Source organism: Cyprinus carpio, chromosome B8, assembly GCF_018340385.1.
Source record: "Cyprinus carpio isolate SPL01 chromosome B8, ASM1834038v1, whole genome shotgun sequence".
Classification (NCBI taxonomy): Eukaryota; Metazoa; Chordata; class Actinopteri; order Cypriniformes; family Cyprinidae; genus Cyprinus; species Cyprinus carpio.
The window spans coordinates 5,730,732-5,743,826 of record NC_056604.1 but is presented as its reverse complement, the minus strand read 5'-3'; the positions used below and the strand labels follow the sequence as shown (position 1 = coordinate 5,743,826).

The 13,095-nt window shown below is 35.2% G+C and overlaps 1 protein-coding gene across 1 annotated transcript; it reads right to left on the bottom strand.

The window, feature by feature from the left end:
* Window positions 1-512: 512 nt before the first annotated feature.
* LOC109085833 (calcium/calmodulin-dependent protein kinase type 1B-like) lies at window positions 513-11,969 on the bottom strand. The gene is made up of 12 exons (XM_042729356.1): window positions 11,507-11,969; window positions 10,977-11,079; window positions 10,597-10,728; window positions 10,383-10,457; window positions 8,267-8,405; window positions 7,940-8,063; window positions 7,735-7,810; window positions 7,535-7,647; window positions 6,453-6,531; window positions 4,716-4,803; window positions 4,003-4,093; window positions 513-1,819 (listed from the first exon to the last, which is right to left on the bottom strand). Exons 3-12 carry the CDS (start codon window positions 10,626-10,628, stop codon window positions 1,809-1,811), a joined length of 828 nt encoding a protein of 275 aa, XP_042585290.1. The 5' UTR covers window positions 10,629-10,728; window positions 10,977-11,079; window positions 11,507-11,969; the 3' UTR covers window positions 513-1,808.
* Window positions 11,970-13,095: the final 1,126 nt, after the last annotated feature.

Here is a 13,095-nt window from a genome sequence, read left to right as displayed (position 1 = left end):
ATGAAGATATTCGTGAATAACCCAAACTTCAATCCATTTCTCATGGAAGGCTATCATGTGAAACAAAGCGACTTGGTTCTGAAGGCTTTTTTTCTATAAATATCCCCTTTTTACAAGTCTTACAAGTTGTCTTCTTTCACCCAAAGCCACAATCATCCTCACTGATATTCAGATCATGAGCTCATGTATCTTGCCCATTCATGTCTTTTTTTTTAAACAGAATTGATCGAATTATCAGTTCAGGCCAGATTTCATTAAGCTGACGGCTGGTCTGTGCATGTAGAGCTCTTTCCATGAATTAAAGGGGGCAGTGTATCTGTCTTATCAGCCTATCATTACAGTCAGTGCTGGAGAATCTCTGTTGTTGTTCTTAATTTATGGGCTGTGTGCTTTTGTGAGATTGCTTATGAAGGGGAAGACAATGGATGGCGAGCATTCAAAATCTAAATCTTTTCTTTTGGCTCTGTCCTTTTCTTTGTATATCATCCCTGTGACAGATTCACAACACAACATGCAGATCAGTTTATTTATTCCACAGTGTAATGAGAGCACAGATACAAGGCAACAATTACTATTTACTTCATTTATCTATTGTAATATCCTATTCTATGCCATATTTGTTCTTCAAATGCCACTGATATGCTTCAAGTGACAGTACTTACAGTTGACAGACAGTACTACATGACTAAATATTGTGTTCTGTCAAATAGCAGCATGCTGTTATGCGTCAAATACAAGTAGACGGGGAGTAGAAACATGAGTTGTGAAGGAGCTGCTCTCCACTGAGGGTATTTTTACAGTGGCAGCCCACTGAAGTGTAGCAGCAGTAGCTCTGGCAGAAGGCTCACTGACAGCGGCACGTTTAAAGCACAGGTGTGTTTCAGAGTCTGTCAATCTGCCCAACACAGTGACCACTGCGCTCAGTCCCCAAAATGAAAATTGTGTTTTGCTTATGTTGTTCCAAACAACATGTGATTTTTCTGTTTGAGAGAAGTTTAGCGAAAGGCTCTTTTCTCAAGCATACAATTTTAAAGACTGTCAATCAGTGTTATTTTACCATCATTGATATACTGTTATATATACTGTGTGTGTGTATTTTCAAAAGATTTAGTAATTTTGAAAAGTGTTTTCTTATGGTTTAATTTTTCCTTTTAGTTAACAATAATAACCCTGCTGTCAATCTCCCAAAAAAGGCTTTAAACAGTGTAGCAAAGAATTGGTTTAAACATATTAAATGATTTGAAAAGTCCGGCACGTCACTAGGAAAAAATGTTGTATTTTCACCAGAAGATCGAGATATTTTGATTAAAAAATCAGAGGTCAAAGAAGTAAAAAACAAAACATATGCATGGATGAATCGTTCACCATATGTTCTGTAAGATGCATTTAGAAAGTGGATTAATATCCATTTCTTGCCAACTTTTACTCCACTGCTGTTCTCAGACATTAATTCTCTTTTGCATATAGTTCAATATGTGCATGAAGATGCATCTCGCCAAGTTTACTGTTAGTGATGCTGAACGCTACTGGTTCTTACATGTCTCATAACCAGTTGACATATGTCAAATTTGAATATGCAAATGCAGTTGGATGAATTGTTTTATGATGTTTTTGTTAACTTTTTGGATCTTCACAGAACTTGTTCACTGCTTCTTTCATTGTTCACACAATGAGGGTCAAGAAAGAACGTCATAAGGGTTTGGAGCAACATGAGCATGAGTAAATGACACAGTTTTCCTGTTATGAACTATTATAACTATTATATAACTATTTCTTTAACAGAGCCTCGGGTTACTGCCAGTAGATTGTCAGATGGTCCCTGCAGAAAAAGTGAAATAATTTGTTTTCATTGACTGTCAGAAAAAAAGCACTAGATTAAACCAAAGTCTGTTTTAGAATGAAATTCAAATTAATTTTAAAAGAAATTATGAGAAATCTACATGGATTAAACATGTGCAATCAAGTAATTTCATATCATCATTGTCCAAATTTTAGCAGTTTCATTCATCTAAATGGAATGCAAACCATTTTAAGCTATTAAAATGTTAAAGAGAAAAAGTTGTTAGAGCTTTGAGGTCAAAAGTTTACATCCCCCTTTCAGAATCTGCTAAATGTTAATTATTTTACCAAAATAAGAAAGATCATACAAAATGCATGTTATTGTTTATTTAGTACTGACCCGAATAAGATATTTCACATAAAAGACGTTTACATATAGTCCACAAGAGAAAATAATAGTTGAATTTATAAAAATTACACCATTCAAAAGTTTACATATGCATGACTCTTAATACTGTCTTCTTACCTGAATGATCCACAGCTCTGTTTTTTGTTTAGTGATAGTTGTTCATGAGTCCCTTGTTGTCCTAAACAGTTAAACAGCCTGCTGTTCTTCAGAAAAATCTTCCAGATCCCGCAAATTCTTTGGTTTTGCAGCATTTTTGTGTATTTGAACCCTTTCCAACAATGACTATGATTTTGAGATCTATCTTTTCTGAGCAGAGTATGTGAGCGGAGTGGTGTGATTTTGACTGGAGCGAGATGCAGATTTTTGTAAGATATAAACTCCAAGTCGGCGCGTCATGGTTTTCATTCTCTCCAAGAGCGCTCCACCACCACTCCATCACAAGTAAATTTCATGCCAACAGCCTGTAATATAACTGCATATTTTGCAAGAAATAACATGTTAAACATATTTAGCTAGCTTCATAGATAAGGATCACTCAAATCAGAAAGACTGTGAAGGCTATGACGGCTATATGGACATTATAAACACATATCCAAATGAAATCTCTCAATAATAAATATACTGAATATTTTCAGCTGAAAGCATGATTAAAACAAGTAATACAACACTTATTCACATGCAATCGCTCTCTCAATAATGCATTCAAAAAAATTTAATCTTACAGTGCTACTTCATCTGTATCCGATTTTGAATGAGCAGAAATCTGTAAGAAATGCATCGATGTGTGGCTAAAATAACTGATGAAAACGTTTAATCACATATGAAATTTGCACCACAAAAAGCAGCAATTATACCTTTTATTGCTGTTATTTGTCATGTAGGAAAAAAGTTTGCACACTAGTGTTCCAATAAGCCACTTTGCAACTCTCCGTGTTGAACTGTGGTATTTCAAACATACTGAAATACTTCAGACACGGAGCGAAGGCGGAGCGGTGTTTCTGGAATCAGTGAGTGCGGAGTGGAACTATTACAGAAGGTTTGAATGCTCACTGATGCTCCAGAAGAAAAAAAACATGCATTAAGAGCCGGGGTGAAAACTTTTGAACAGAATAGAGATGTGTACATTTTTCTTATTTTGCCTAAATATCATTTTTTTTTTTCACTTAGTACTACGTACCCTTCATAGGCTACAGAATATAGTTACATGTTTCCCAGAAGACAAAATAAGTAAAAATTTCCCTGATCTTCAAATTAAAAAGTTTTCAACCCCCCCTCCCTTCCCTCAGTTGTCTTCAGTGTAAAAACATGGATCTCAAAATCATACAATCATTGTTGAAAAGGGTTCAAATGCACAAAAATAATGGAAAACCAAAGATTTTGCGGGACCTGAAAGATTTTTCTGAAGAAAAGCAGACAGTTTAACTGTTCAGGACAAACAAAGGACTCATGAACAACTATCAGTAAAAAAATAAATAAAAATAAAACACAGCTGTGGATCATTCAGATAAGAACACAGTATTAAGAATCAAGGGGATGTAAACTTTTGAACAGGGTCATTTTTTATAAATTCAACTATTATTTTCTCTTGTGGACTATATGTAGACGTCTTTTATGTGAAATATCTTATTCAGGTCAGTACTAAATAAACAATTTTGTATGATCCTTCTTATTTTCCAGATTCTTGTTGGCCAAACTGTGGAGAAAAAAAATGTAATGTTATTTTCCATATTATTACTCCATATTATTTTCTTTTTTTAATGCTGCTGTCCTTAATATCATCTACAGGTAATCACCGTCATGTGACGTCTCCTCACCTATACTTGTGGAGTGATTCCCTTCATCGTCTTCCCCGGAGTGGGTTTTCTTTGTTAAATGATGCACAATGTTGGTGGCATTAAAGGCTCTCTGGAACACAAGACACCAGAGATAATGCTGCAGAGTCAAGTGAACTTCAGCAAATATCTTTAAATGGCAAACAGTGAACCTACGCTGCATATATAAGAGCAGAAGAGTCAGTTTAATGTTTGGAGGCATTTATTGCACTAGAACTAAAAGCCTGATAGTTACAGCAATTACAGCGTTTGCTCTTTTAAAGGTACAAGCCATAATTGCATGGCAGGGCAGACAATCAGGAGTAGAGCAACAAACGACTGGCGGCAAATAATAACAAAGCCTCCATATGCCGCTAAAGTAACTCTAGCCATACATTTACAAATGCAAAGTGCTGTATCAGCCTCAGAGGTCACAGACATGGGTCATATAGAGCTATTTTACACATTACACATGGAGGATGGGAGTCTTGTGCAGTTTTTGATCTTACTCAAAAACAGCCCCCTTAGACGCAACTAATGTGGTGCTTCTCAACTGGTTTATTTCAGGACTCTGATTTGAACTCAACCCAGTCAATAAACCAGATCACAACTGATGATTTCAGCTTTTTTGTGTACAGTTTGCATCAGGTGGTCCGTTGTATGAGGCTGAGAGTGTGATGTTGGCAGATTAAAGTAGTCTCAGGTTTGATTCTTACCTTCCAGTGACTCTTGGCAAAGTTTTTCTGAATCTGTGCTGACACTGAGCTGTGGATGTTCTTGTCTAGAGCCGCACCTCCTGATATCCTGCCGTTAAGAAGTAATAATATTCATTCAGAATTAAGCATGTACTGTAAAAAACTGTTCAAATGTCAGAGGTCAGTAAGAGTAATACTATTGTTCAGCACTCCAAAGTGACAGTAAAACATTTATAATGTTAGAAAAAGATATCTATTTCAAATAAAAGTTGTTCTTTTGAACTTTCTTTTCTTTAAAGAATCTTGGAAAAACACAACTGTTTTCAACATTGATGATAATAAGAAATGTTTCTTAAGCAGCAAATCTGCATATTAGAATGATTTCTGAAGGATCATGTGACACTGAAGACTGTAGAGAAGTAATGATGCTAAAAAAAAAGCTTTGCATCATAGGAATAAATTACATTTTTAAAAATATTTAAATATTAATAACATTTTTTTAAATGTTTAAATAGTCTGCATTAGAGACCTGTTTCAAAAACATTTTAAAAATCTTACAAACATCAGCCTTTCTGCCGTATGCACATAAACTGACAGTCATCACTGATAAGCTACTACTAAATATTGTAGAAACTTAGTTTTCTGTAAAGTTGCTTTGCAATGATTTGTATCGTTAAAAGTGCTATACAAATAAACTTGAATTGAATTGAATCAGCCTTTTGAATGGTAGTGTATATCCTCACACTAAGACACCAGTCATAAATTCAGTAATCTATAACTCATACAGTATCTTACAGTGATCCAAGTAGAAATCTGAAATTACATTCCTTTTATATCTCAGTTGACTACAGAATTAACAGAAGAGCAAATGGAGACTATTAAGTCTTCTGCTCCATTTGCAACTCACAATTCTGAGACAAAAAGTCAGAATCTTGAGGAAAGAAACTAACAATGGCAGAGGAAAGAAACTAGCAATGGCAAAGGAAAAATTCACTTTTTTTATTCTGTGGCAGAAAAAAAACAGTACTGCAAGATTTATGCAGAATTATGAGGGGGAAAAAGGTCAGAGTCGTGAGATATAAACTCCAAATTCTAAGTTTACATTCTGCAATTCTGAATTTATATCTCACAATTCTGTTTATATTCTGAGGGGGAAAAAAAGATAAAGTCTGAATTGTGAGAGAGTAAAGTTTTTTTTTTTTCATAGTGGAAAAAACTTCCATACCAATTTGATCGCCACATTCGTTTAATAGCTCTATAGTCTTACTGTACGGCAACAATTTCTCTGTCTCCTAAGGAACTTTAAGAGAAACATCTCAGACAAAGATGACGGTCAGAGAATGAAGGATAATTGGAAACTCAAAGGACTCTTTTGAGCAACATCTGAGCAATTAAAACGTTCTTCTGGGAAGCTATAATGTATGTTATTCAATTACCAAAAAAAAAAAAAAAATCCTATGCCTCAATTATCTGTATTTCTTTAAATGCATTGCTTCTTTGAGCACTCTGCTTCATTTCATTTCTGCAAAGAAAATCATAATTGTTTTGTGCTTCTTAAAGATCTCAGAGTGCTGCAGGTGAAGAGACATCTGTTTATTCAATATTTCATAATCCTCTTCCTATCTGCGCACGCCCTCCCACACCGCTGCACAGATGTGACCCAAGTCTTCATCTGTTCTTCAAGGTCAGCCTCTCTTTTTACCGCTGATCAACCCTTCAGCTCCCTGTCCGCCTCTTTCCTGCTATTTATGGACTCACCAAGGATGCTGCAAGGCCTGGTCGCAATTGAACCTCTTCGCTGGATCCTTCTGCAGTAAGTGAACTATGAAGTCTTTTGCTGAAGCATTAGTGGGCAGGAAGAGGCAGAGAACACAAGAAGATCAATAGCACTTAATGTAGCCAGCTTTTGGTGTGTTTAGGGCTGCACAAAACATTCTGCATTAATATAATGAGAGAGAAGTTTTTAAAACTGCTCTTGAAAGCATAAATGCTTTGATTCTATATCTCATGCAATTATTTCCTAAGCTATTGCAGAAAGCATTAAAAACATTGGTTATAATTGAAATGGATCACACAGTGCATCAATATAAATATATAAAAAAGTAAGTATAGTCGGTTGGGTCCAGTGTTGGTTTAGACCTCATTGGACTTTCATTGCATAGTTTAAAAACCCTTTTTTTCTATCTCCTTTTGTTCCATTGAATAAAACAAAGTCAAAAAGTTTTGAAACAACATGAGGGTGAATAAATGATAAAAGAATTTGTATTTTTGGGTGGACTGTCCCTTTACGAGTTTTATGTAACTGCATAATATATACATAATGCATTATGTAAAAATAAAAAAGCACGCTTTTCAAGCAAAGCATTCAACAAAAAGTTTGTTCTGTATAAAATTAAATCTATTTAAAAACTAAAATTTACATTTAAAATACATTTAAGAATTGTATTTAGAAATAACATTTAAATTTAGAATTGAAAATAAATGTACATTATTTAGACTTATGATTTTGTACAGTATTTTGTGTCTGACATTTAAGGGTTATGTACATTCATAAACCGTCCTCCTCAATTCAAAATGTCACTCTTTTTTATTTAAAAAAATGCTATATGCATTTTTACACATTTCATAACAGTAGCATTAAATAATGCTAAATGGAAATAGAAATCTCAGATATAAATATGTAATTTTGCCTTATTAAAAAACAATAAATACAGTACTTCTGACCCGGTCTAGGAGGCATGGAGCATCATTATATGGGCATTCGGATTGAGGATGATATGAATGTTATTTGGTCATTCTTAAAATGCAGGAAGAGGGATTAGATATTATTGTGGTCATACCGGAGTCAGAGATGTCGTCCCAGTATGGTGAATCAAATTCATATTCAGCCTTTATGATCAGCTTGTAGAGTTGTGTGTCGTTGTCATCATAGAATGGAGGATAGCCACAGAGTCTGCCAGGAAATCAAAAACTGCTGATACAGACTCTTCGTTGTGGAGTTTTATTCATATAGGGTGAATAATATTAATCCAGCACTCACAGAATAAATGTAATAACCCCAATGGCCCAGAGATCCACCTCTTTACCATATGTTTTCTGCTGTAGAAGTTCAGGAGCTACAAACACATAGTGAACACAAGTACTCACAAAGACTAGACTCTTAAAACCATGATTTTCTGAGCTTGAATCTGTATGTTACTGCATATGATATTAGGTCATTATCATGATCATAAACTCTCTCTTACCGACATAGGCAGGTGTCCCACAGGCCGTGGTAAGAGCACCCTGCTCTTCCATTTTAGACAGACCGAAGTCACTGATGACAATTTTGGAGTCTTCTAATGGAGTCTCATACAGTAAGTTCTCTGGCTAATAGAGAGAAAACTTATTATGATTGTAATATCCACTTAGCTGCATGCAAAGCACCCACAGTGAAAAGCTGGAATTAAAACGTTTTAATCAAACGTATTGAAGTGCTCTCAAAGCATCACCTGAAAGCCCCTCAGCACGAGTGTTCTGAAAGTGAAAATGTTAAAACAGAGACTAAAGTGTTAGATTTTGTTCTCAGGTACCTTTAGATCTCGATGCACAACACCCAGCTGATGCAGATACTTCACCGCCTGCAGCACCTGATATATCACACGACTGGCATCTTTCTCTGTGTAACTGCCTCTCTTCAGAATCCTGTCCAGCAGTTCCCCTCCTGTCAGCCTGAACAACACAGTCATCAGCATCTATCTATCTATCTATCTATCTATCTATCTATCTATCTATCTATCTATCTATCTATCTATCTATCTATCTATCTATCTATCTATCTATCTATCTATCTATCTATCTATCTATCTATCTATCTATCTATCTATCATCTATCTGTCTGTCTGTCTGTCTTTCTTTTATCTGTTGTTCTAACTCTGTCTGTCTGTCTGTCTGTCTGTCTGTCTATTTATTTATCTATCTGTCTGTCTGTCTGTCTTTCTTTTATCTATTGTTCTAACTCTGTCTGTCTGTCTGTCTGTCTGTCTGTCTGTCTGTCTGTCTGTCTGTCTGTCTTTTATCTATTGTTCTAACTCTGTCTGTCTGTCTGTCTGTCTATCTGTCTTTTATCTATTGTTCTAACTCTGTCTGTCTGTCTGTCTTTTATCTATTGTTCTAACTGTCTGTCTGTCTGTCTATCTATCTATCTATCTATCTGTCTGTCTGTCTGTCTGTCTGTCTGTCTATTGTTCTAACTGTCTGTCTGTCTGTCTGTCTGTCTGTCTGTCTGTCTCTGTCTGTCTTTTATCTATTGTTCTAACTGTCTGTCTGTCTGTCTATCTATCTATCTATCTATCTATCTGTCTGTCTGTCTGTCTGTCTGTCTGTCTATTGTTCTAACTGTCTGTCTGTCTGTCTGTCTGTCTGTCTGTCTGTCTATTGTTCTAACTGTCTGTCTGTCTGTCTGTCTGTCTGTCTGTCTTTTATCTATTGTTCTAACTTTGTCTGTCTGTCTGTCTGTCTGTCTGTCTTTTATCTATTGTTCTAACTGTCTGTCTGTCTATCTGTCTGTCTGTCTGTCTGTCTGTCTATTGTTCTAACTGTCTGTCTGTCTGTCTGTCTGTCTATTGTTCTAACTGTCTGTCTGTCTGTGTCTGTCTGTCTGTCTGTCTGTCTGTCTGTCTTTTATCTATTATTCTAACTGTCTGTCTGTCTGTCTGTCTATCTATTGTTCTAACTGTCTGTCTGTCTGTCTGTCTGTCTATCTATTGTTCTAACTGTCTGTCTGTCTGTCTGTCTATCTATTGTTCTAACTGTCTGTCTGTCTGTCTGTCTGTCTGTCTGTCTTTTATCTATTGTTCTAACTGTCTGTCTGTCTATCTTTTATCTATTATTCTAACTGTCTGTCTGTCTGTCTGTCTGTCTATCTATTGTTCTAACTGTCTGTCTGTCTATCTGTCTGTCTGTCTTTTATCTATTATTCTAACTGTCTGTCTGTCTGTCTGTCTATCTATTGTTCTAACTGTCTGTCTGTCTGTCTGTCTGTCTATCTATTGTTCTAACTGTCTGTCTGTCTGTCTGTCTGTCTGTCTGTCTGTCTGTCTATCTATTGTTCTAACTGTCTGTCTGTCTAACTGTCTGTCTGTCTATCTTTTATCTATTATTCTAAATGTCTGTCTGTCTGTCTGTCTGTCTGTCTGTCTGTCTGTCTATCTATTGTTCTAACTGTCTGTCTGTCTGTCTGTCTTTTATCTATTGTTCTAACTGTCTGTCTGTCTATCTTTTATCTATTATTCTAACTGTCTGTCTGTCTGTCTGTCTGTCTGTCTGTCTGTCTGTCTGTCTATCTATTGTTCTAACTGTCTGTCTGTCTGTCTGTCTGTCTATCTGTCTGTCTTTTATCTATTGTTCTAACTGTCTGTCTGTCTGTCTGTCTGTCTGTCTGTCTGTCTTTTATCTGTTGTTCTAACTGTCTGTCTGTCTATCTTTTATCTATTATTCTAAATGTCTGTCTGTCTGTCTGTCTGTCTGTCTGTCTATCTATTGTTCTAACTGTCTGTCTGTCTGTCTATTTGTCTGTCTGTCTATTTATCTAGTTTTCTTTCTATCTATGATTTGTTCTGTCTATCGCTCTATAATTCTGTCTAATCCTATGGAACTAAACAATTTTTTACTACAATTTTTTCATTTTTCACACTCAGGTCCACTCACAGTGTCATTACCAAATACAGTTTAGAAGGAGTCTCAAAGGTTTCCTCCAAAGACACAATATTTTCATGATTTATTCTGTGAAGAAATCACAGGAACAAACAAAAACAAAAGATTTCTGTCAAATTTCACTGTATTACTTATTAAAATAACCAAGAAAATGTAAACAAAAAGTCATGCAGTTGAATCAATCAATTCATGTTTTTAAATCACTGACCTGCGTAATACAGCAATCTCATTCTCCAGCATGGATTCTTTTCCCTTTAGCGCTCTCTTTCGGATGCACTTGACAGCCACAAGCTTCTAAGTGCATCTGTGCTGAGCCACTCGAACCTCAGAGAACGAGCCCCTGAGACATTATACATTTATATTATTTATAATTTAGCTGTAATGAGTTTTGTTCTAAATTAATGGCTAATTATAAGTTTGTGTGCCATGGGCACATTGTGAATAAGAGTCTCCAGAGTCGTCTTAATATTTTCTGCTTCTAGTCAACAAGTCTTTAAATGTGTTTAGTAAACCAAAATGTCAAAATCTACTCTGAAGTCATTACGTGTTTATATAATACTTTTAAATATTGAATATATGAAAACTCACTCTCCCAGTTTTTCTTTCAGCTCATAAACAGCATTGATGTCTTCTTTCTTCCGAAGATCTCTCAATAGAGGCATCGTAACGCAGGGTAAGTGTGATCTGCGTACTACATACACAAACACACACAACACTAATATGATCATGCAAATAAGTACCAAAAATTATCAGCACATTAATTTTAAGCCTGAAGCAACACATTTTAAGCCTGAAGCCCTCTACAGCAACAGGCACTCAAGAAAATGCTTTTCAATACATGCAAATACCAAATTCTGATTCCTTTTGGAGATTTCAATGACTAGCAATGAGTTATGACAGATTTTCTTTTCCACCACACAAGCTCTGATGGGAAAACAGTTTCAAACGCTGTGTAATACTGCATCTCTTTTGACATAACTAGTGCAATTATACAAGCACGGTTGTGCTTGACATATCTACACATGAAGGAATATTCATCATTGAAATGAGATCAATAATCAGTGATATTCTCCCCAAAACACCCTTTAGAAAAGAGATCTAAGCAAAAGCTCAATTACCTGCTGATTGCTGCTGTGAAAATCTGGAAGGCAACCGTTTCTGTTCTTGTCACCACACTCCCAACAGCCTCTCTGCTCTCTCTTTAATTGAAAATCACATTCATTTTATACTGATGACCTTGAACGCCCACATGCTTTATAGAGGAAAAGTGACTTTTAAAAGAGATGAAGGACAACAGGAGAGCAGGCACAGAAAGCAGAGAGAAAGTGATAAAGAGAAATAGAGTGATGGAGAGAGAGAAAAAGAGGGTTGGCCACACAACAACAGGTCTCTTAAGACTGGTTCAGACTTTCTCAAATGTAATGCTTGAATGCATGATAAGGACAGATGAACATTGTCTCCAAGACATATCTGATGCCATCTGCTCGTTGCACATTAAATAAGCATTCTTCATCATAACAGTCAGGGTTTGCTGAACTGAAAGTGTTACCATTTGTTTTCAGATGCCTTGAGATCGCCAGAAGCCTCTGTCTCTGTTTACATTATTGAGGCTGTTTTTGGTAGCTCTCCCACAGATCCTGAGCTCTGGTAGCTCTCCTTGTATGGGCACAGGGGTTTTCCGCTCAAGTATTAGCATTCCACCCATCTGCCCTGTGTACACACACACACACACACACACACACACACACAGACAGAAACCCTACACAACACTGACCGTCTCACCTACTGTGTGTTTTGGCCTTTATATCTGAACTGAAAACATGAAGAGGTAAATAGGTGAAATGTGACTTGACATTAGTCATACATATGACACTGAAACATTACATAAGGCCTTTACAAAACAACAAATCCTGTGCCAACACAGTATTCTAAGCATTATTAGACAATATTGATCAAATCTGTTGGAAATTGATGTGATGAATAATTACAAACTACAAACCATTGTAAAATGCTGCTCTTGTTGATTACCATCGCAGCAAAGTCATTAGTATTTCTCTTACTCCACCAGCAAATATGTTGTAATAAAGAATGAGCACTAGAGGGAAGCCTTGGTTAACTTAAATTCCAAAATAAAGAGCCCAACAACTATTTGAGAAAATGTAGTGTCTCTGTAGTGTTTTATAATAAATACTAATATAATATTATGTAAGCTTATATATATATATATATATATATATATATATATATATATATATATATATATATATATATATATATACACATACATACATATATATTTTACATACATTTATATATTTCTAATTTCTCTCATGCGTATATTCATTTTATACTTATATATTTATTTTTTTATACATTATTATAATTGTTTTTAATAAAATATTTATTTATAATTAATATTCATTTATTATTATTTACTATTTATTTTTTTGTAGATTTTTTATTACATGTTGCATTTGCATATATCTGTTTTTTTGTAAAGTGTTTCGAAAGTTTAGTTTTCGTGAGTTTTTTTATTTTTAATTGTTTTTTAGTGTCTCAATATAAAAATAAAATGTTTTCTGTTTTAATATATTTTAAAATGTAAGTTATTCCTGTGATGCAAAGCTGAATTTTCAGCATCATTACTCCAGTCTCCAGTGTCACATGATCCTTCAGAAATCATTCTAATATGCTGATTTGCTGCTCA

Coding starts and splice junctions, on each gene's coding strand:
- LOC109085833 (XM_042729356.1), bottom strand. CDS start 10,628: ATGCTGGAGAATGAGATTGCTGTATTACGCAG. Junction 8,064..8,266: donor TTGTGCATCGAGATCTAAAG/GTACCTGAGAAC, acceptor TCTCTCTATTAG/CCAGAGAACTTACTGTATGA. Junction 4,094..4,715: donor TTGCCAAGAGTCACTGGAAG/GTAAGAATCAAA, acceptor CTTGTGTTCCAG/AGAGCCTTTAATGCCACCAA.